The 17,523-nt window shown below is 48.4% G+C and overlaps 1 protein-coding gene and 1 long non-coding RNA gene across 3 annotated transcripts in view; one reads left to right on the forward strand and one right to left on the reverse strand.

Annotated features, from left to right (window-relative positions):
- Positions 1-1,832: 1,832 nt before the first annotated feature.
- LOC141580661 (uncharacterized) lies at positions 1,833-13,057 on the reverse strand. 2 transcript variants are annotated; one of them, XR_012512956.1, is made up of 4 exons: positions 8,275-13,057; positions 4,777-4,853; positions 4,373-4,600; positions 1,833-3,719 (listed from the first exon to the last, which is right to left on the reverse strand). It is a non-coding gene; the product is annotated as an uncharacterized LOC141580661 (long non-coding RNA). The 2 variants fall into 2 exon arrangements; XR_012512955.1 differs by lacking the exon at positions 8,275-13,057 and having other exon boundaries at positions 4,777-6,227.
- A 2,559-nt stretch (positions 13,058-15,616) lies between these two features.
- HTRA1 (HtrA serine peptidase 1) overlaps positions 15,617-17,523 on the forward strand; it is a 52,227-nt gene continuing 50,320 nt past the window's right edge. The window contains exon 1 of the mRNA XM_003922477.4: positions 15,617-16,187. Coding sequence (XP_003922526.3) covers positions 15,707-16,187 — 481 coding nt within the window. The 5' untranslated portion in view covers positions 15,617-15,706. The remainder of the gene's footprint in view (positions 16,188-17,523) is intronic.

The following is a 17,523-nucleotide window of genomic DNA, read 5'->3' on the forward strand; positions in this document are numbered from 1 at the left end:
TTTGTTAAGTAAATTCCTATTTCATTTAAAAAAATTAATATTTATATTTTCATTATATTTAATTTTTCTAGTTATATTTTTGGTACTAAAATATTTTTTTCTATTACTTTTTAGCTGTTTATTGCTGGCCTATAGGGAAACTTAGGCTTATATAAGTTAATTTTTCTATTGGTCACTGTACTGAATTATTAGTTTTTTTTTTTAGTTGATTCTCTTGTGTTTTCAGTAATACAATGGTATCATCTGCAATAAATGATTCTTTTACCTACCTCTTCCCAATTTTTATTTACTTACTTATTTTCTTACTGAATTGGCCAGAATTTCTAGTGCTAGGCTGTTGCTTTAGGCCAGGTATTAGTAAGAATGTCCTGTGTTTTGTTATTTTGTATGATGCTGGCTGTTGACTTGAAATATTCTTTATCATATTAAGTTTCTTACTGTTTTAGTTTACAAAATAAATTCTCCTCAGGAATGGATATAAAGTATTAGATACTTTGGCAATTTATAAGATGATGTGATAAATTAACATAAGTGTTAATACTATACCATTCTTTTATTCATATTCTATTCTTTAATATAATACCAGATGGGCTTACTTATATTATCTTCAGCGATTCCATACCTGTGCTCATCAGTGATTTCGATTTGTAGATTTTTTTTTTTTTTCAGGAGGAGAAAGGATGCTATCTTTGACAAGTTTTGATATTGGCATGTGCTTGCTTTACAAAATGAATTGGGAAGTTTTTCATTTTTTTCCCCATGGTCAGTATCAGTTGAAAGAACATAAAATCTGTTTATGTGAAGTTTCAGAGAATTTAACCATGAAACCATTTAGCTTCAAGAATTTTTCCAGAGTGATTTTTGTTTGTAAATATTTCTTTTTCACCACAGATACTGGTTTACTTAGATTTTTTTTCTTTTGTCAAAATTGTCAAAATTCATGATTTCTAAGAGAATTTATATTCTATCCCTGTTTCTATTCCTGTCTCTCTATAATCTATTCTCTAGCCAGACCCCCTTCACAACCTTTAAAACATCAGATGGTCACTCCCCTGCACAAAAACCTCTGACAGTTTTCACTGAGAGGTTCTCACTGCTTTATAACTCCCGGTCTATGAAGGCCTAATGAGATCTAATCCTAACTCACCTCCCACTTCCTACTGCCTTGCTGAGAGTGACATGGGGGCCCCCAGAGGAGGAGCGAGCACCAGGCACGCCGAGCACTGGATTTCCTGCTGATTCTGGAAACAGCTCCATACCAGCTTTAAAGGAGGCTTAATTGTTCTGGGATTTTTGCTGACATAATACAGCTTGGCTCACAGGTGATTCTTATGCTTAGGCCTAAAAGTAGAACAGGAATTAATAAATGCCACAAAATGTCTTTGGTTGTGTTCAGCCAGTTCTTTTCCCAGCAGAAAAGTGCTGTGCTTAATTAAATTCAATCAATATTTTTCAAGGGCTTCTTATGGACAAGAAATTTTGCTGGACTCTGGGATGTAAGTGAGGGAGACACACACAGTGTACCTCTATTGCAAGGCAAAGTAAAAGAGAACGTATTGACAGAGCATGCTGGGTTCTGCAACAGCAATGAAAATCTCATAGGCTTATAATGACACAGGTTTATTGCTCAGTTATGCTATATGTCCAGGTGGATTGGCTATGGCTCTGCTCTTTTGTCACTTCACTCTGAGACCAAAGCAAGTTGAACAGCATCCATCTGGGAAATGTCTGGTGGTCATGGCAGAGGGAAAGGGCCCGCTGGCCAGCATGCACTCACCAAGACTTCGTTAAGAAGTGACATGTGCCACTGAAGATCACATTTTATTGGCCAGAGAAAATGGCATGGTCAGCTTGGCCATCAAAGGGGCAGGGAAGAATTAGGTTGAACCATATGAGACGCATTTTATGATGTCAAAAGTGATTGAATATCTCAGCTGTATTTGGTGTAACCTAATTTAATTCTTCTATAGGGAGGGCAATGATTATTTGAATAGTGCAGTCTACTCCGAGGTGCACCAACAAAACTGCAATAAGGAAATCTTATTATTTAGGATTTTTCTTTAAATTCAGATGAAAATTTTATTAACTAATTCTGCATTTCACTTGTGATAGCCACATACAACCAACCCTTCTATCTGTAGAAACAGGTAATAAAGCACAGGTGTTACATTAACTTTTTTTTGCTGAATTTAGGGGCTATTGGTTTTAGATTCCAGCTTTAAAGAGCCTGTCTCAATTAAAATGTGCTGTGTTCTTGATATGTGCCAGGCTCTGTGCAAGGTTCTGGGACAGATAGTTAAATGCACTGACAGACAAGTCTGTCCTCACGGGGCCCAGAGTCTTGTTCCTGCCCCGCTATCATGTATAGATAATCAGTAGATTGGTGCTGTTGGGGATGGGAGAGGTTGAGGGGGCTTGGGGTACATTTCTAATGGAGCTCACATGACTGTTGGCCAAATTCGTTCCTGTGAAGCTGAACTCACAGCTGCTTGCTTCTTCAATTCTAGCTGGAAAATCTCTCCAAGCTCAGGGCAGGCCTGAGCTCTCTTTTAAAGGGGTCACCTGAGTAGCTCAGGCCAACCTCCGCCACTCTGACTTTTGATGAACTTGAAGGTAAACTGATTAGAGACCTTAATCACCAAATCCCTCCGTCTTGAAATACGATGTAACCTGATCACAGAGGAGACACCCATCATATTCACAGGTCTTCCCCTACTCAAGTGGGTAGTGTGGGGCACAGATACCAAGGGTGGGAATCTGGGACACCACCTTAGAATTCTGCCAACCTCAGGGTTTCATTTCATTTTCAAAACTGTCACGGAGCTTGTGGGTGTGTCTCCTTGTTGTTTTAATCCGTGTTTTCCTGAGGTCACTGGCCATCTGTAGATCTTCTGTGAAGTCTTCTGATCAGAATTTGTTCTTAGTGGATTGCTTGCGTTTTTGTTTTTGAGTCATCTAACCTGAATATAAATTCTCGGTTAGATATAAGTATCAGAAATATGTTCTCCCAGTCGATGGTTCCCCTTTTTATTTTTGAGAAACATAAATCCTTCAATTGTCATATTTATCAGTCATTTTTTCTTGGTGGTTAGTGGTTTTTATGTCCTGTTTATGAATCTCTTGCTTAGCCCAAGGTCATATAAATATTCTCCTGCCTGGACCCTTTCTCCCGGACCCTGTGTTGCTTTTGTTTTTGAATGTAGATCTAAGATCCACTTTGAAGGAACTTTTATGTCTTCTGTGTGCACGGGACCAGGGCTCATTTTTTCTCTATATGATGAGTCAATGATACAGTATCATTTACTGAAAAGACCATCCTGTCCCTATTGATTTGTGACTTTGACTTTGCTGAATCAGGTGACTGGAGGCAGGTTGGGATCTGGTTTTACTTCCCTTCTATTGCATGGAGCTATAGAAGCTATAACTCCAGACTTCCTCACTGTTGTCCAATTACACTGTGATATCTAAACATCTTCAAAGAAATCCTGGGCATTGCCACCTCTATAGAGAGGCCTCACCCCACTCTCCCAGCCCCTAAACAACTACGAATTTATCTTCTGTCTCTGTAGATTTTCCTGTTATATCCATTTCTTATGAAATCATATAGTATGTTGCCTTTTGTACCTGGCTTCTTTCATTTAGCAGCATGCTTTCAGGGTTCCCCATGTGTGCTATGCAGGAAACAGCAGCACTGGTCATGTGGCCTGGGGCGGGCGAAACTGGGGGGAAAAAAAGGGAGGGAATAAGTGATGTCCGGACACGAAAAAGACTTGAAGACTTTTTAAAAAGATGTATAGATGTAACAGGGAATTAGAACGCGTGGGAAAGCATCTGCTCTCTAAAATGTCAAAAAACCCACATAGATTGGGAACAAGCTTCTTGTCTAACTCGGTGTGAAGCATGTGGTCCAGCTATGCGGCTGACCCACAGAAGGCCGTCAGGGATGGCGCTTATAAAGAAAGGGGAGAGGCCCAGATGCTGAGCTCAGAGGCAGGAGAGGTTGAGTTTGAAGTTTGAGAAACAAGGAGTGACCCCAGGAAGGAGCCAGGCCATGTTAGGTGGGGCCTGAGAGAGGAGCCCCAGCTTCAAGGAGAACGTGACCAGGCAGTAGCTTGAACGGCTATGGATGGAAAAGGATTTGGCTTTATGTTTCCTTCCTTTGATTTTTAACTGCCCATCCCCTCCCCCACCCTCCCATCCCCCCGTATAGAAAATAAAAAGGAGACATTATCCCCCATCACCCCTCCACCCAGAATTAACTATGTTGACCAGTTCCTTCCAGGCCGGAGTCTCAGAATTGCTTTCTTAATTAGGGGCAGCGGTCTGCATAGCTTTATATCCTGCAATTTCTTGCTTAGTGTAAAAGCATTACCCTGGGGATCTGATTTCCTTTTGCATCTCAAACCGGGGAAGTTTGGCCATTAGCAAGGATTTCCTGAATTTCCTTGGAATCATCATAGCAGCTGGGCTTGGTCTTCCTGGAGCTTTGGGCTCCTTCTCCCTGCCCTCCTTTCAAGCTGCAGGTCTTCGTGAGAAGAAGGCGGATGCCATAGCAGAGACTCAGCTTTCGGGCCTCATTCCTCAAGGTGGTAATTGTTCCCTTTAAAGGAAGAGAGAATTAACTGGGTGCCAGCATTGGACTAGGCCTGGGCATCCAGAAACTGCCCCAAAGCAGTGGAAGCCAGTGGGAGAGACACAAGTGTCTACAAGGCAAGGTGACAGAGCTCTCGGAAGGATGGAGAAGGGGCTGTGGCAGCTGGCCCAGTGGAAAAGTACCTTGACCATGATTCATCAGGGCAATGCTCCGTTGGTGCCAGGCCATCACCTCATCTGGGAGTGCAGACAGCTGACAGCTGAAAGTCACATCAAGAATGGAATCAATTTTAAGGGAAGAAAGTAAATGAAAGTTAAGATAAAAATGCATTACTTCAGTACTATACCTTCTGCTGCAAGCATCTGTTTAATGCAAGTAACATGAGACTGGCACCTGCTACGTGGCGGGCGCTGTCTGGGCACAGTGGGCAAGGCAGGCTCCTGTGCCAGGCAACTCTCAACCTGACTGAGGAAGAAAACGTGGTGGCCCATCTAGACACAGGCTGGCTGATTAAATACGGGTTATGAGTTAGACAAATAAAATACCTGGTGCTGCTGAATTTTAGATGTCTAAGGACATGACTCTGGGTCTAGGCTAACTGGGTGGCTTAAATGTGGATCTGCATCGTGTCGGTACACAGAAATGGCCTGTGTGTGGTTCTCAGCTCTGCTGCTCACTGGGGCCCTGGGGGCTCTTCAAATCAGAGACATTAGGGATGCTCAGTCACTACCCGCCTCCCCCTGAGTTTTTAAAAATAGCTTTATTGAGAGAGGATTCAAATAAAAAGTAATCCACCCACTTAAGGTGTGCATTTCAGTGGTTTTTAGTATATTCATGGATACGGACAACCACCGACACAGTCAATTTTTTTTTTTAAGATGTAGTTGCCCAGGTGGGAGGGCAGTGGTGCAGCTTCTGCTCACCGCAACCTCTGCCTCCCAGTTCAAGCAATTCTCCTGCCTCAGCCTCCTGAGTAGCTTGGATTACGGGTGTGCACCACCATGCCCAGCTAATTTTTGTATTTTTAAGAGGGATGGGCTTTCACCACGTTGGCCAGGCTGGTCTTGAACTCCTGACCTCAAGTGATCTGCCCACCTCAGCCTCTCAAAGTGCTGGAATTACAGACGTGAGCCACCATATCCAGCCAACACAGTCAATTTTAAAACATTTTCCTTATCTCAAAAAGAAACCCCATACTCTTGAGCTATTCTTTTTATTTTCTATTTAATTTTTTTCTTTTTTTTTTTTTGAGATGGGGTTTGGCTTTGTGGCCCAGGCAGTAGTGCAGTGGCGCAATCTCGGCTCACTGCAACCTCCACCTCCTGGGTTAAAGCAATCCTCCTGCCTCAGCTTTTTGTGTAGCTGGGATTACTGGGTGCGTCACCACGCCCTGCTAATTTTTGTATTTTTAGTAGAAACAGAGTTTCACCATGTTAGCCAATGGTCTGTAACTCCTGACCTCAAGTGATCTGCTCGCCTTAGCCTTCCAAAGTGCTAGGATTACAGACATGAGCCATCACACCTGGCCAACTATTTAAAAATTTTTTAAGAGACTGAATCTTGCTCTGTCACCCAAGCTGGTGCAGTGGCATGATCATGGCTTACTTCAGCCTTAAACTCTTGGGCTCAAACAATCCTCCCACCTCAGCCCCCCAGTAGTTGGGAATATGGGTGTACACAGTCACACTCAACTAAAAAAAAAATTTTTTTTTTTTTGAAGGGATGGGTTTTAGCTCTGTTGCCTATGCTGGTCTCAAAGTGCTGGCCTCAAGAAATCCTCCTGCTTCATCCTTCCAAAGTGCTGGGACTACAGGCATGAGCCACTGTGCCCAGCGTTTCCCCACTGTTCCAGCCCTAAACAACCATGAATCTATTTTCTGTCTCTGTAGATTTTCGTTATACACATTTCTCATAAATGAGATCATCTGGCTTCTTTCATTTAGCACCATGCTTTCAAGGTTCACCGTGTTGTAGTGAGTATTCCCTTCTTTTTTTGTGGCTGAATAGTATTCCATTGTATGGATATGCCACATTTGGTTTAACTGTTATCAGTTGATGGGCATTTGGGTTGTGTCTGCCTTTTGGCTGTTACGTATAGTGCTGCTGTGAACATGCGTGTTAAGTTTCTGTGTGGGCACGTTTTCCTTTCCATTTCCACTAGCAGTGCATGAGGGTTCTGATTTCTCCACATCCTTGCCAATACTTGTTACCATCTGATTTTTTGATTCTGGCTACCCTAGTGCATGTGAAGTAGTATCTCAGTGTGGTTTTGATATCACGTGCTTAGTGGTGCTCCTAGAGTAATTTTGTTTCTCTTTTAAAGAAGTTTTTGGCTGGAAGAAGTGGTTCATACCTGCAATCCCAACCCTTTGGGAGGCTGAGGCAGGAGGATCACCTGAGCCCAGGACTTTAAGACCTGCCTGGGCAACATCGGGAGACCCCATCTTTAAAAAAAAAAAAATGGAAATCAGCTGGGCATGGTGCTGCACACCTGTAGTCCTAGCGACTTGGGAGGCTGAGGTGGGAGGACCACCTGAGCCCAGGAGTATGAGGCTGCAATGAGCCATAATCATGCCACTGGACTCCAGCCTGGGTGACAAAGTGAGATCCTGTCTCAAAAAAAAAAAAAAAAAAAAAAGGGCACGGGCATGATGGCTCATGCCTGTAATCCTAGCACTTTTGGAGGCCAAGGCCGGCAGATTGCTTGAGCCCAGGAGTTTGATGCCAGCCTGGAAACCTGGCAAAACCTGGCCTCTACAAAATATATAAAAAATAGCTGGGCTCGGTGGTCCACATCTATGCTGTAGTCCCAGCTGCTCAGGTGCTGAGGTGGGAGGATCACTTGAGGCCAGAGTGAGCTGTGGCTGAACCACTGCACTCCAGCCTGGGCAACAGAATGAGACCCCATCCCAAAAAAAAAAAAACCTTTTTAATTTGAAATAATTTTAGGTTTAGAGAAAAGTTGAAAAATAGAAAAAAAAAAAAAAAAAAAAAACCCACAAAACCCAGAACTCTCATTTACCCTTAACCTGGATTTCCCACATGCTAAGGCTTACCACCCTTGCTACACCATTCTAGTTCCTGGAAACATTTAAAGCATGTGAAATATTTAAAACATTTAGGTTGCAGGCTTTAAGCTGCACGTCCTTTACTTCTAAATGTTTCAGTGTGTTTCTCTTGAAAAACAAAAACAAAAGAAGTTCTCATACCAGGGTAACATGATCAAAATTGGAAAATCAACATTGATTCAGTAATACCATCTACAATCAAGTTTTTCTCCAAATCCTTGGGTCTCAGCATTTGTTAAAAAGCTTCACAGACGATTTCAGTGGATACTAGGGACCTCTGTTGCCTCCTCCGGCAGAGCAGGACTGAGGGGTGCACCCTACCTGAGACCACCCAACAATTTAGGGTGGCGTTATCAGGGCACCCTGACTCCTGGGGCACTTTTGTGTGACAGAAAAAGACAGTGCTCCTGTGTGTGATGGCAGCTGGCTGTGCAAGGGGACAGCACCTTTGTCACAGCCTCATGTCCCTGTACCCTACATGCTACACCTACACCCAAGACCAATAGTAACTGAGAGTTGGGGGAGAAGGAGCCGGTTACAGACAGAGGAGCAAACTGTCTTTATCACACTCCATGATCCAAGCTGCTAACATCCACACTGAGCCCTACTTACCAGCCTTCTTCTCTCTTGCTGGAACCTCCTCTGTACTCAGACCAGCAGCCTCAGCACCATCCGACACTGGTAAGAAATGCAGATTCTCAGGCCTTACCCCAGGCCTATTGAATCAGGAATTCTGAAGTGCAGCCCTGCAGCCCGCATTTTAACCAGCCCTGCAGGTGCTTCTGATGCATGCTCAGGTTTGAGCACCACTGGCCACAGGGAGGTTGAGGCAGGGCCCAGGGTCAATTCTGCCCTCCTCTGGTTGAATAGCTGCCATTTGGGCAAATGGTTTGACACTGAATCAAGGACATTATGAGCCAGAATTTTAAATATGCCTGTAAAAAAAATTGAGAGAGGGAGGGGGTTCAACCTTTGAGTTACTTCATTTGTCTATACATAGCTGGAGAGTTGGAAATATCAGTAAGTACTTCCAGTGCACCTGCTACATGCCAGACAAAGGAAACAAGAAGACGAAGCAGGTCTGAGAAAGAGACGGGGTGAGTGGAAACCCAAAGCCCATAGAAGGCCATCCGAGTGGTCCCTCGACCACGTGAGCTGGCTTTAGGGTTTATTGAAGGAGGCAGAAATCTCAGCTGTCAGCTGCTTCTCGTCCAAGTTGTTAGAGGAGTCATTTAGAAAGCTGTACCATTCTTTCAATATTCTCACTGCTTTCCAGTGCTAATGGATTAAAAAATGCCTTGGCTGTATGTGTAAGAAAACAACAAGTTTGTAGAGAAAGAATCTGGGCCTTCTAGGTCATGTTGGTTTAAAACTCAGACATCAAGCATCTTAGAGACCATGTAGCCAAATGAGCTTAGTAAATGCTTTTTAATGCTTATGGAACTGTGGCGTTTTGTGCTTGCTGTAGTGCCTGTATAATTAGACAAATGAAATAAAGTTTGAACTCCCTCCCTCTCTTAATTTTTTTTTTTACAAGCAGATTTAAAATTCTGGCTCATAATGTCCTTGATTCAATGTCAAACCATTTTGCCTAAATGGCAGCATGTTCTAAATGTGAGCGCGCTCAGCTTTTCAAGCTGCTTCCGAATAACAGAAAATTGACAAGCTGTCATTCAAGACCTTTTGGTAGCTGCCTGGGGCTCTGTTTAAATTGTATCTGTCTGATACTTTACCATGAAGAGTGAAAAATTTGATCACATGCCATGCTTTTAATTTTCTAAAGCAAATATGTTGGAAGGAGCCAAGTAATGCAGAGATCAACTGCTGGTTTCATGCAACCAATTTAGGGGAAGGGTTAGCCTAAACCAATAAAAGATCTGAACTCTAGATCTTAGCAAATATATAGACTTTAAAAGTTTAAAGGAAAACTGAGCAGCAGCAGGCCTGGGATTGGCTTTTCAGTATCCTTATTTAACTAATAGACGTGAAAGTTTTATGATTTGATAGAAGTGCTCGTACTGGAGTCTCTGAGCCTACTCTGGCTCAGGAGGCTGCCCTATTTCAAAAACAAGAAAAAAGAAAAGAAAAAATGCTAGTACTTTAATTCTAGAGTGCTTCAGAAATTCTCGAAAATAGCTGGTGTGCAGTGGCTCACGCCTGTATCCCAGCACTTTGGGAGGCCAAGGTGGGCGGATCATTTGAGGTCAGGAGTTCGAGACCAGCCTGGCCAACATGGTGAAACCCCATCTCTACTAAAAATACAAAAATTAGCCAGGCATGGTGGTGTGTGCCTGTAATCCCAGCTACTTGGGAGGCTGAGGCAGGAGAATTGCTAGAACCTGGGTGGTAGAGGTTGTAATGAGCCGAGATCGTACCACTGTACTCCAGCCTGGGCAACAGAGTAAGACTCTGTCTCAAAAAAAAAAAAAAAAAAAAAAAAAAGTTCCCCAAAATATTTTGAACTTCCTCACCTTTGTCCTATTTTGAAGGAGGGGTCTACATTGAAGAGATCATACAGAAATAAAATAATTGTTACAAAGCGAATGCAATGTCTTTACTTCTTACACTATTGCGTTACATTAACAGTTTCTTTAATTTAATTCAAAGTGCTCCTCAACCTAAAATATAGTCATGTGTCTATATTTAAAAATGTTTATTATAGGCCGAGCATGGTGGCTCATGCCTGTTATCCCCCAGCACTTTGGGAGGCCAAGGCAGGTGGATCATGAGGTCAGGAGTTTGAGACCAGCCTGGCCAACATGGTGAAACCCCATCTGTCCTAAAAATACAAAAATTAGCCAGGCGTGATGGCAGACATCTGCAATCCCAGCTACTCAGGAGGCCGAGGCAGGAGGTCACCTGAAACCGGAAGGCGGAGATTGCAGTAAGCCGAGATCGTGCTACTGCGCTCTAGCCTGGGTGAAAGAGTGAAACTCTGTCTCACAAAAAAACCAAAAAGTATACTAATGAATCTATTTTTTTTTTCAATCTATCATCCAGACTGCAGCAAGGTGATTCTGCCAAAATTATATCTCATTAAAAGCCAACTGGACCTTCTCATCAGCATCAATGTGCAGCCCAAAGTCCTCAGGAGGACAAAGGGAGTCCCTCTCAACCGGGACCAGTCCCCTTCCCTCCAGCTGCCTTGGCTGCCCACACGACCCTCTTCCCGCCTGTGGCCACAGTGCGCAACTTGGAATTTCCCTACCTGCGCAGACTCATCGCGTCACCACCAACTGCGTGCTGCTTCTGCTCTGTTCAGCTGGTGAAATCCTCTCAACCCTTGAGATGCAGCCCAATCTCCTCCTAACATCTGGATTCCTCTCCGTCACTGCATTCCTGCCTGTCATCCTGCCTTTGTTTTCCTATCCTCCGCTCTCTCCCCAGTGATGGACACTTAATTAAAATTACATAAATATTCAGATCCTCCTTGTACTTGTTGCATTTCAAATGCTTGGCAGTCACATGTCGTTAGTGGCTACCCTCTTGGACAGCACAGATAGAGAATATTTCCATCATCACAGAAAATTCTAGACTTGGAGCTTCTTGAGGACAGGGGATCAATCACTGACACTGCTTTACAGTAACTAGCAGTGGCTACCCTGTAGCAGGGGCTCAGGAAATTTCTCCTGAACTGAACCTCACTGAACTGATGTGGGATTGTCATCAGGGGGTACCTGCTGTTAAAGGAGGTTGTGACCTCTGATGCTGGGGTGGCCAGAGAGGATGGGAACGGGCCTGGCACTTGGAGGAAAGGAGGCAAAGCCATCTGCAAAGTCATCTTTTACCTACTGTCACGGTCCCAGCCAGGGCTCTGTTGTTACAGGAGAATGGGTGAGTAGAAATGGATTCTACCACCCTAGATATAGAGGATAACCTGTCTTGAGGGGCATGGGGGATGCTGGAAGTCAGGGCAAGAAGCTTGGACTTCATCCTGCTGGCATTGAGAGCCCCTGAAATTACAGAGTAATGGAGTGATAGGATAAGCTTATAGGAAGGGCCAAAATTATTAATACAGCTCCTTAGAGCTTAGATCCTGTGATTTAGGAAAGGCAGTATGAGCCCCTGAGCATTCTGGGGGGTCCTTTGTATATCTGGAAGAAGAGGCCCGGAGTGGAAAATCGTCCTCCTCCTGGGCAGCACAAACATGGCTGCCCCATTCCTATTCAGAAGCCTCATTTCCTGATTAAGGCTCTGGCAGCTGTGGTGTTTCACTGTTCATTATTCATGAATAGACTTGGCCCTGTTCAAAACTAAAGATCCAATGCTGCAAATGAGGGCTGCAGAGAGGATGTTGGGGAACTCGCCTATCTGGCTTCAAAACTGCCGCCTTTTCTCTGGAAAAATCCTCTCTAGAACACTGTGCCAAGGCCTGGTGAGTGAGAAATGAGTTTTCATGATGTATCAAAAGAAAAATGCTCCTTTTAAGAAACCGTCTTTCGCCGGGCACGGTGGCTCAAGCCTGTAATCCCACCACTTTGGGAGGCCGAGGCGGGTGGATCATGAAGTCAAGAGATCGAGACCATCCTGGTCAACATGGTGAAACCCCGTCTCTACTAAAAATACAAAAAATTAGCTGGGCATGGTGGCACGTGCCTGTAATCCCAGCTACTCAGGAGGCTGAGGCAGGAGAATTGCCTGAACCCAGGAGGCGGAGGTTGCGGTGAGCCGAGATCGCGTCATTGCACTCCAGCCTGGGTAACAAGAGCGAAACTTCATCTCAAAAAAAAAAAAAAAAAAGAAACCGTCTTTGTAAATGGCAGTAGATGGGGAAGAATCTAAAAGAGAGAACACCACTCGCAGGTTGAAAGCATTATGTCCAGATGTGGCGACGTCAGGACTAAGGGAAGGTCAGTGATGGGTCTTACCGTTTCCTTCTTCGTCTGCCCACCGATGGACGCACGCAGGCGCACACACCAACAGCCTCCCAGGTGGACAGTCCAGGGAGCCCACAGCGCTTCTGGCACGGGACTTTGATTTCTCTCAGTTTCAGAGGATTTACGGAGGCCCCTCTGCAGAGCTGCCTGTCTTTGTCATAATCCGTGCCTGGGTCAGAGCAGCTGGGGTGAGCTGCACTCACAGCTGGGAGATGATCCTGTGATCTCATGGGTGGCCCTTCCAGGTTGCTCTTTCTAAAACCTGGGTATTGCAAATTCTGCTTCTTAGGGACACTTCGGCCCCTGAGTTGTGCCCTTGTTGTCTCTCTTCCTGATGAAGCCAGCAGTGTGGCTCTCGGGGTAGCGCTGCCTTCCTTCTCTAGAATAGCCATGTGGCCCCATGGCTTGTACTTACTGGTTGCCGTGGTTAAGTGGTTCTTCTAGGCTGTGAACCATCACAGGAGTGGGGTCCAGTTCAGCAGACAGTTCCTCGGGGGAATTTAGTAGCTGAGGGTCCCACTGAGTCTCCATCACCCTGTCACCCATTCTCCACTCCTCTCCCACCACACATACACTCTACTCCCCCAGTGCTGAATAAATTGCCACGGCACTGTGATGGCACTGGGACGTTTGGGAGTGAAGAAGTCGGGGCTTCTGCCCTGGGGAAGAGGCGATGAGGGCACGAACAGCAGGGCAGAAGGTGGGAGGCAGAGGAAAGGGCACTGAGTGGGGGCACGATGGAAGAGGAGCCTGCTAGATGGACGACCGGACCTAGCACTGACCAAATAGAACTTTGTGGGTGGCACGTCAGTCACTCCAGGGAGATGTCCAGTCACTGCCATTTTCCTAATGAAACTCCTCCGGTTATTAAACAAAGGTCCGGAGTCACAGACTTAAGGGCCAGAAGTGGGATGTGAACCCAAGTCCCGCAGATGACAGGGTTCCCACCTGCTTCTGTAGGTCACACTAGCCCATGTTGGAGGGAAGGAGGGGTGTTTCAGGAAGAGGGAAGATGCAGGCAAAGGCATAGGGACCTTAACTACAAAGTTATGTTCCAGAAAATGCAAGTTATTCAGCACTGGGGGAGGAGAGTGTATGTGCGGTGGGAGAGGGGTGGCGAATGGGTGAGAGGGTGGTGCAGACTCAGTGGGACCCCCAGCCACCTAACTCCCCGACAGACAAAGAGCTTAGAAACGCCCCCTACCTCTCGCAAAGCAATGGGGAAGCTTCAGCCACACTGATTTCGGTCCCCTCATTCTCTGTGCAGTCTGGCCGCTCCCGGGGAGGAGGCAGGCACCGCTGGTTTAGGGTGTGTTCTGGCACCATCACTCAATTTGTGGCGCGACATTCAGGGGAGTCACCCTTTCTGGCCTTCAGTTTTCTCCTCTGTAAAATAAGGGAAAATAAGTTTTCTCCTCTGTAAAGTAAGGGAACTTATTTTCGACAAAAATAAGTTCTCACCAATTTATTTGCAACCACATGCCCTTTTAATTCTATCTGCCCCAGGACTGCAGTGGGGAGTCTGTCTTTGCTGATGGACTTTGAAAATCATCACCACTGCCTGACTTTCTGTGGTTAAACACAGCTCGCCAGGAACTCAGGGCTTCTCATCAGCAGAGGCCTCTGCCTTTTCAGTATCCAGGGCTGAATGGATTCTGGGTCAAGGCCTCCCTCCCGCAGCCATGAGGCCCTGGCTTGATGGAATGTCGCTACGGAGTCCAGGGAGCCAGCATGGGGACCCTGACAGCTTTTCCCATGCCGTAGGCTGCTGGGCCTCGCTGCAGGACTCCTCTGGACCTTGAACATCAACAAGGCTCATATTTGGAAGGTGCTTGGAGAGGGCTTATAAGTATTTGGAGGTTACTTTTTAAATTATTTTTATTGGAAAAGTAACGTGTACAAGAGAACAACCCAAATACAGAAGAATATGAAACTTCCCAAGCCTCCAGCCCCCTGCCATGCTACTGTACCCTAAGGTTAGCTCTGCTGGCCCACCCGGGCCTGGGGTGCCTCTGCCCAGGGTTGGGGTGGAGATTTGAGGGTTGGGGGTGAGGGGTGAGGGCTGGGCGAAGCGCCTCCTCTCAGGTCTTTGGACACGAGCTGTACCCATTTGCTCTGTGTGGACCCAGGACAACTGCCCACGGGCCTGACGCTGCCTGGGCACTCAGACCCACCTCCAGGGTCGCCCTCGGCCCTCACGATGACTCTCAGACTCGCATCTGTCCCAAAGGATGCACCAAAGATTCTCCAGTGAGAAATCAAATTTTTGATAACAAAAATGTTTTAAAATAATCACGCACGTGGTGAAAAACTCAAACAGTAGAAAGCCCCTTTCCCATCTGAGTCTGCCCCACCTCCGCCAGTTACAAGCTTCCCAGCCGCTTCCTGAGCTCTCTGCGTGTACGGACACGCGTCCCACCCACAACAACTCTTAAAAAGAATCAGACGCGTGAAGGATTCCATTCGAATCACTTCTGCTCTCTGCTTTTCTCACTTCACTGTGGGTCGGGCGCGGGCTTTCTGCCAGCAACACGGACGCCGCCTTCATACCGCCGCACAAGCCCCGCGGTCAGGGTTCCGCGTGTGGGGTACCGGGGGCAGGCCCAGCACGTGAGCGGGGTCCGCGGTGCCGCCAACGCCCCGGGTCTGCGCAGCGGCCCCGGCAGTCCCTGCCCCGCCCAGTCCGAGCCTCCTGGGCGGGCCCCTAGCCCGGCGATTCGCAGGAACTTTCCCGGGCTCTCCCGCGCGGAGCCGCCACAGGGCCCCCTAGCAAAGTTTCTTTAGTTTTAAGGATGCGAATCGCGGCGAGAGAACCCGCGGAAGGCGAATAGGTGGGGCGCGCAGACGGGGAAACTGAGTCCCGCGAGAGGGCGGGTCTGGGCGCCGCCCCGCCCGCGCCCCGTGAGCTCCGCCGTGCCCGGATGCGCCCGCCCTGCCCCCGCCGCGGGCCGTCCCGGTCCAGCCGCCCGCCCTCCCGCCATCCGGCCGGCCCCCCCACCCCCCACCGGGCGCGGTGCCCGTCCCCAAGGCGGCTCGTCACCGCAGCGAGGCCAATGGGCTGGGCCGCGCGGCCGCGCGCACTCGCACCCGCTGCCCCAGAGGCCCGCCCGCACTCTCCCCGGCGCCGCTCTCCTGTCCTCGCCCTGCCCGCCGCCACCAGAGTCGCCATGCAGACCCCGCGCGCCGCGCTCCTCCCGCTGCTGCTGCTGCTGGTGGCTCCCACCTCGGCGCAACTGTCCCGGGCCGGCCGCTCGGCGCCTTTGGCCCCCGGAACCGCCGCCGTGTGCCCCGAGCGCTGCGAGCCGGCGCGCTGCCCGTCGCCGCCGGAGCACTGCGAGGGCGGCCGGGTCCGGGACGCATGTGGCTGCTGCGAGGTGTGCGGCGCGCCCGAGGGCGCCGCGTGCGGCCTGCAGGAGGGCCCGTGCGGCGAGGGGCTCCAGTGCGTGGTTCCCTTCGGGGTGCCGGCCTCGGCCACGGTGCGGCGGCGCGCGCAGGCCGGCCTCTGCGTGTGCTCCAGCAGCGAGCCGGTGTGCGGCAACGACGCCAACACCTACGCCAACCTGTGCCAGCTGCGCGCCGCCAGCCGCCGCTCCGAGAGGCTGCGCCAGCCGCCGGTCATCGTCCTGCAGCGCGGCGCCTGCGGCCAAGGTACTCCGCCGCGCGTCTGGGCAGTTCCCCACTCTCTCCATCGTAGACCTGACCTGCTTCTGCGGTACCGGCGGGCAAGCCGAGGGGCAGCGAAGTGTTGCGGGGTGGCCAGGGCAACTCTCGGGGACAGGCAGGTGGGCCCCGGCGGGGGCAGCTTTCCGCGGGCTGCCTCGAAACCAAGCTTTGAGCCCAGCCCGGGACCGGTTCCGCGACCCGGCGATGCCGGTGCGCTCGGCCTGCACTCTGGGGCTGAAGACGCCTGGTGACCGGCTGCGGGGTGCCTTGAGGGCAGTCACACAGCGCGGGGAACCCAGGACAAATAAGAGGGATGGGGCATAAAGGGAGGAGAGAAGTTCAGATCTGGGAACTGGCGCCTTGCAGAGCGGCTTCAGGACCACAAGAAGTCATTTCTGTTGCTTTTTCTTCTATTTGCTTTCTCTGGCCCCTTTAAAATGAACCATGCATTACTTTTTTATCATGGGACCTCTCCGTGAAAACTATATCTAACTGTTTTGGAGAAGAACAGTGTTTGCCGGCCTGCCCCGCAGTTTCCCCCAGAAAGTCTGCGCCCGGCAGTGGCCGGTTTGGCACCGTGCTCGTTTCGGCGGCGTTTGTTGCCTGTCTTACTTTCCTCATTTTGAGCCAGCCCTATAAAAATGAAAGTGGTTCCTTTTGAATAAGCTGAATCGGGCTTTGGATCACAAAATCTGTAGAGGCGGAGAAGGGACCGGGTTAGTGATGGGAAAGACGTCTCCCTTTCTCTCCCTCCTGGTGCTCACAAGGACCTGTCTTGCAGGGGAGATGGTGGTGATGGGGGAAGGAGTGGAGTGGAGAAAGGTTTAACTCTCTTGCGGGACGTTTCAGAGACGTGTTCCTCATCTTCAGGCAGAGGCCGTGTGGAACAATATCGAGTTCAGCGGTGGCCAATGCCACGGTGTGGGAACCAGACAAGGGGGCTTGCAGTGTGCTTGGCTGGAGCCACGCGGCTGCTGCCCGATCCCAGCACTGCCTCCTCAACATGAGCAGTGCCAGGAGCGGGGCATAGGAGAGCACAGTGCCCTGTGTCCTGGTCGAGATTTTTCTTTATAGGAATATGGTTCAGTATGACCAACGGGGTCTTGGCATAGCTTGGCTTACATGGACAGGAAGGTGCCAGAGCCGAACTGGGTGAAATTGATGATTGTATTTCACCAACACAGGAGCACAGCCCTCGGGAAACTCAGTCCAGTTAGGCAGTAGAGAGTTGTCCCTGAGAGAAATGATCCAGGAGACTTGAGAATGGGCATGATGCTAGCACACACCTAGTGAGCACCCAGTCTGTGTGCCAGGTGTGTTA

This window comes from Saimiri boliviensis, chromosome 12 (genome assembly GCF_048565385.1).
Source record: "Saimiri boliviensis isolate mSaiBol1 chromosome 12, mSaiBol1.pri, whole genome shotgun sequence".
Classification (NCBI taxonomy): Eukaryota; Metazoa; Chordata; class Mammalia; order Primates; family Cebidae; genus Saimiri; species Saimiri boliviensis.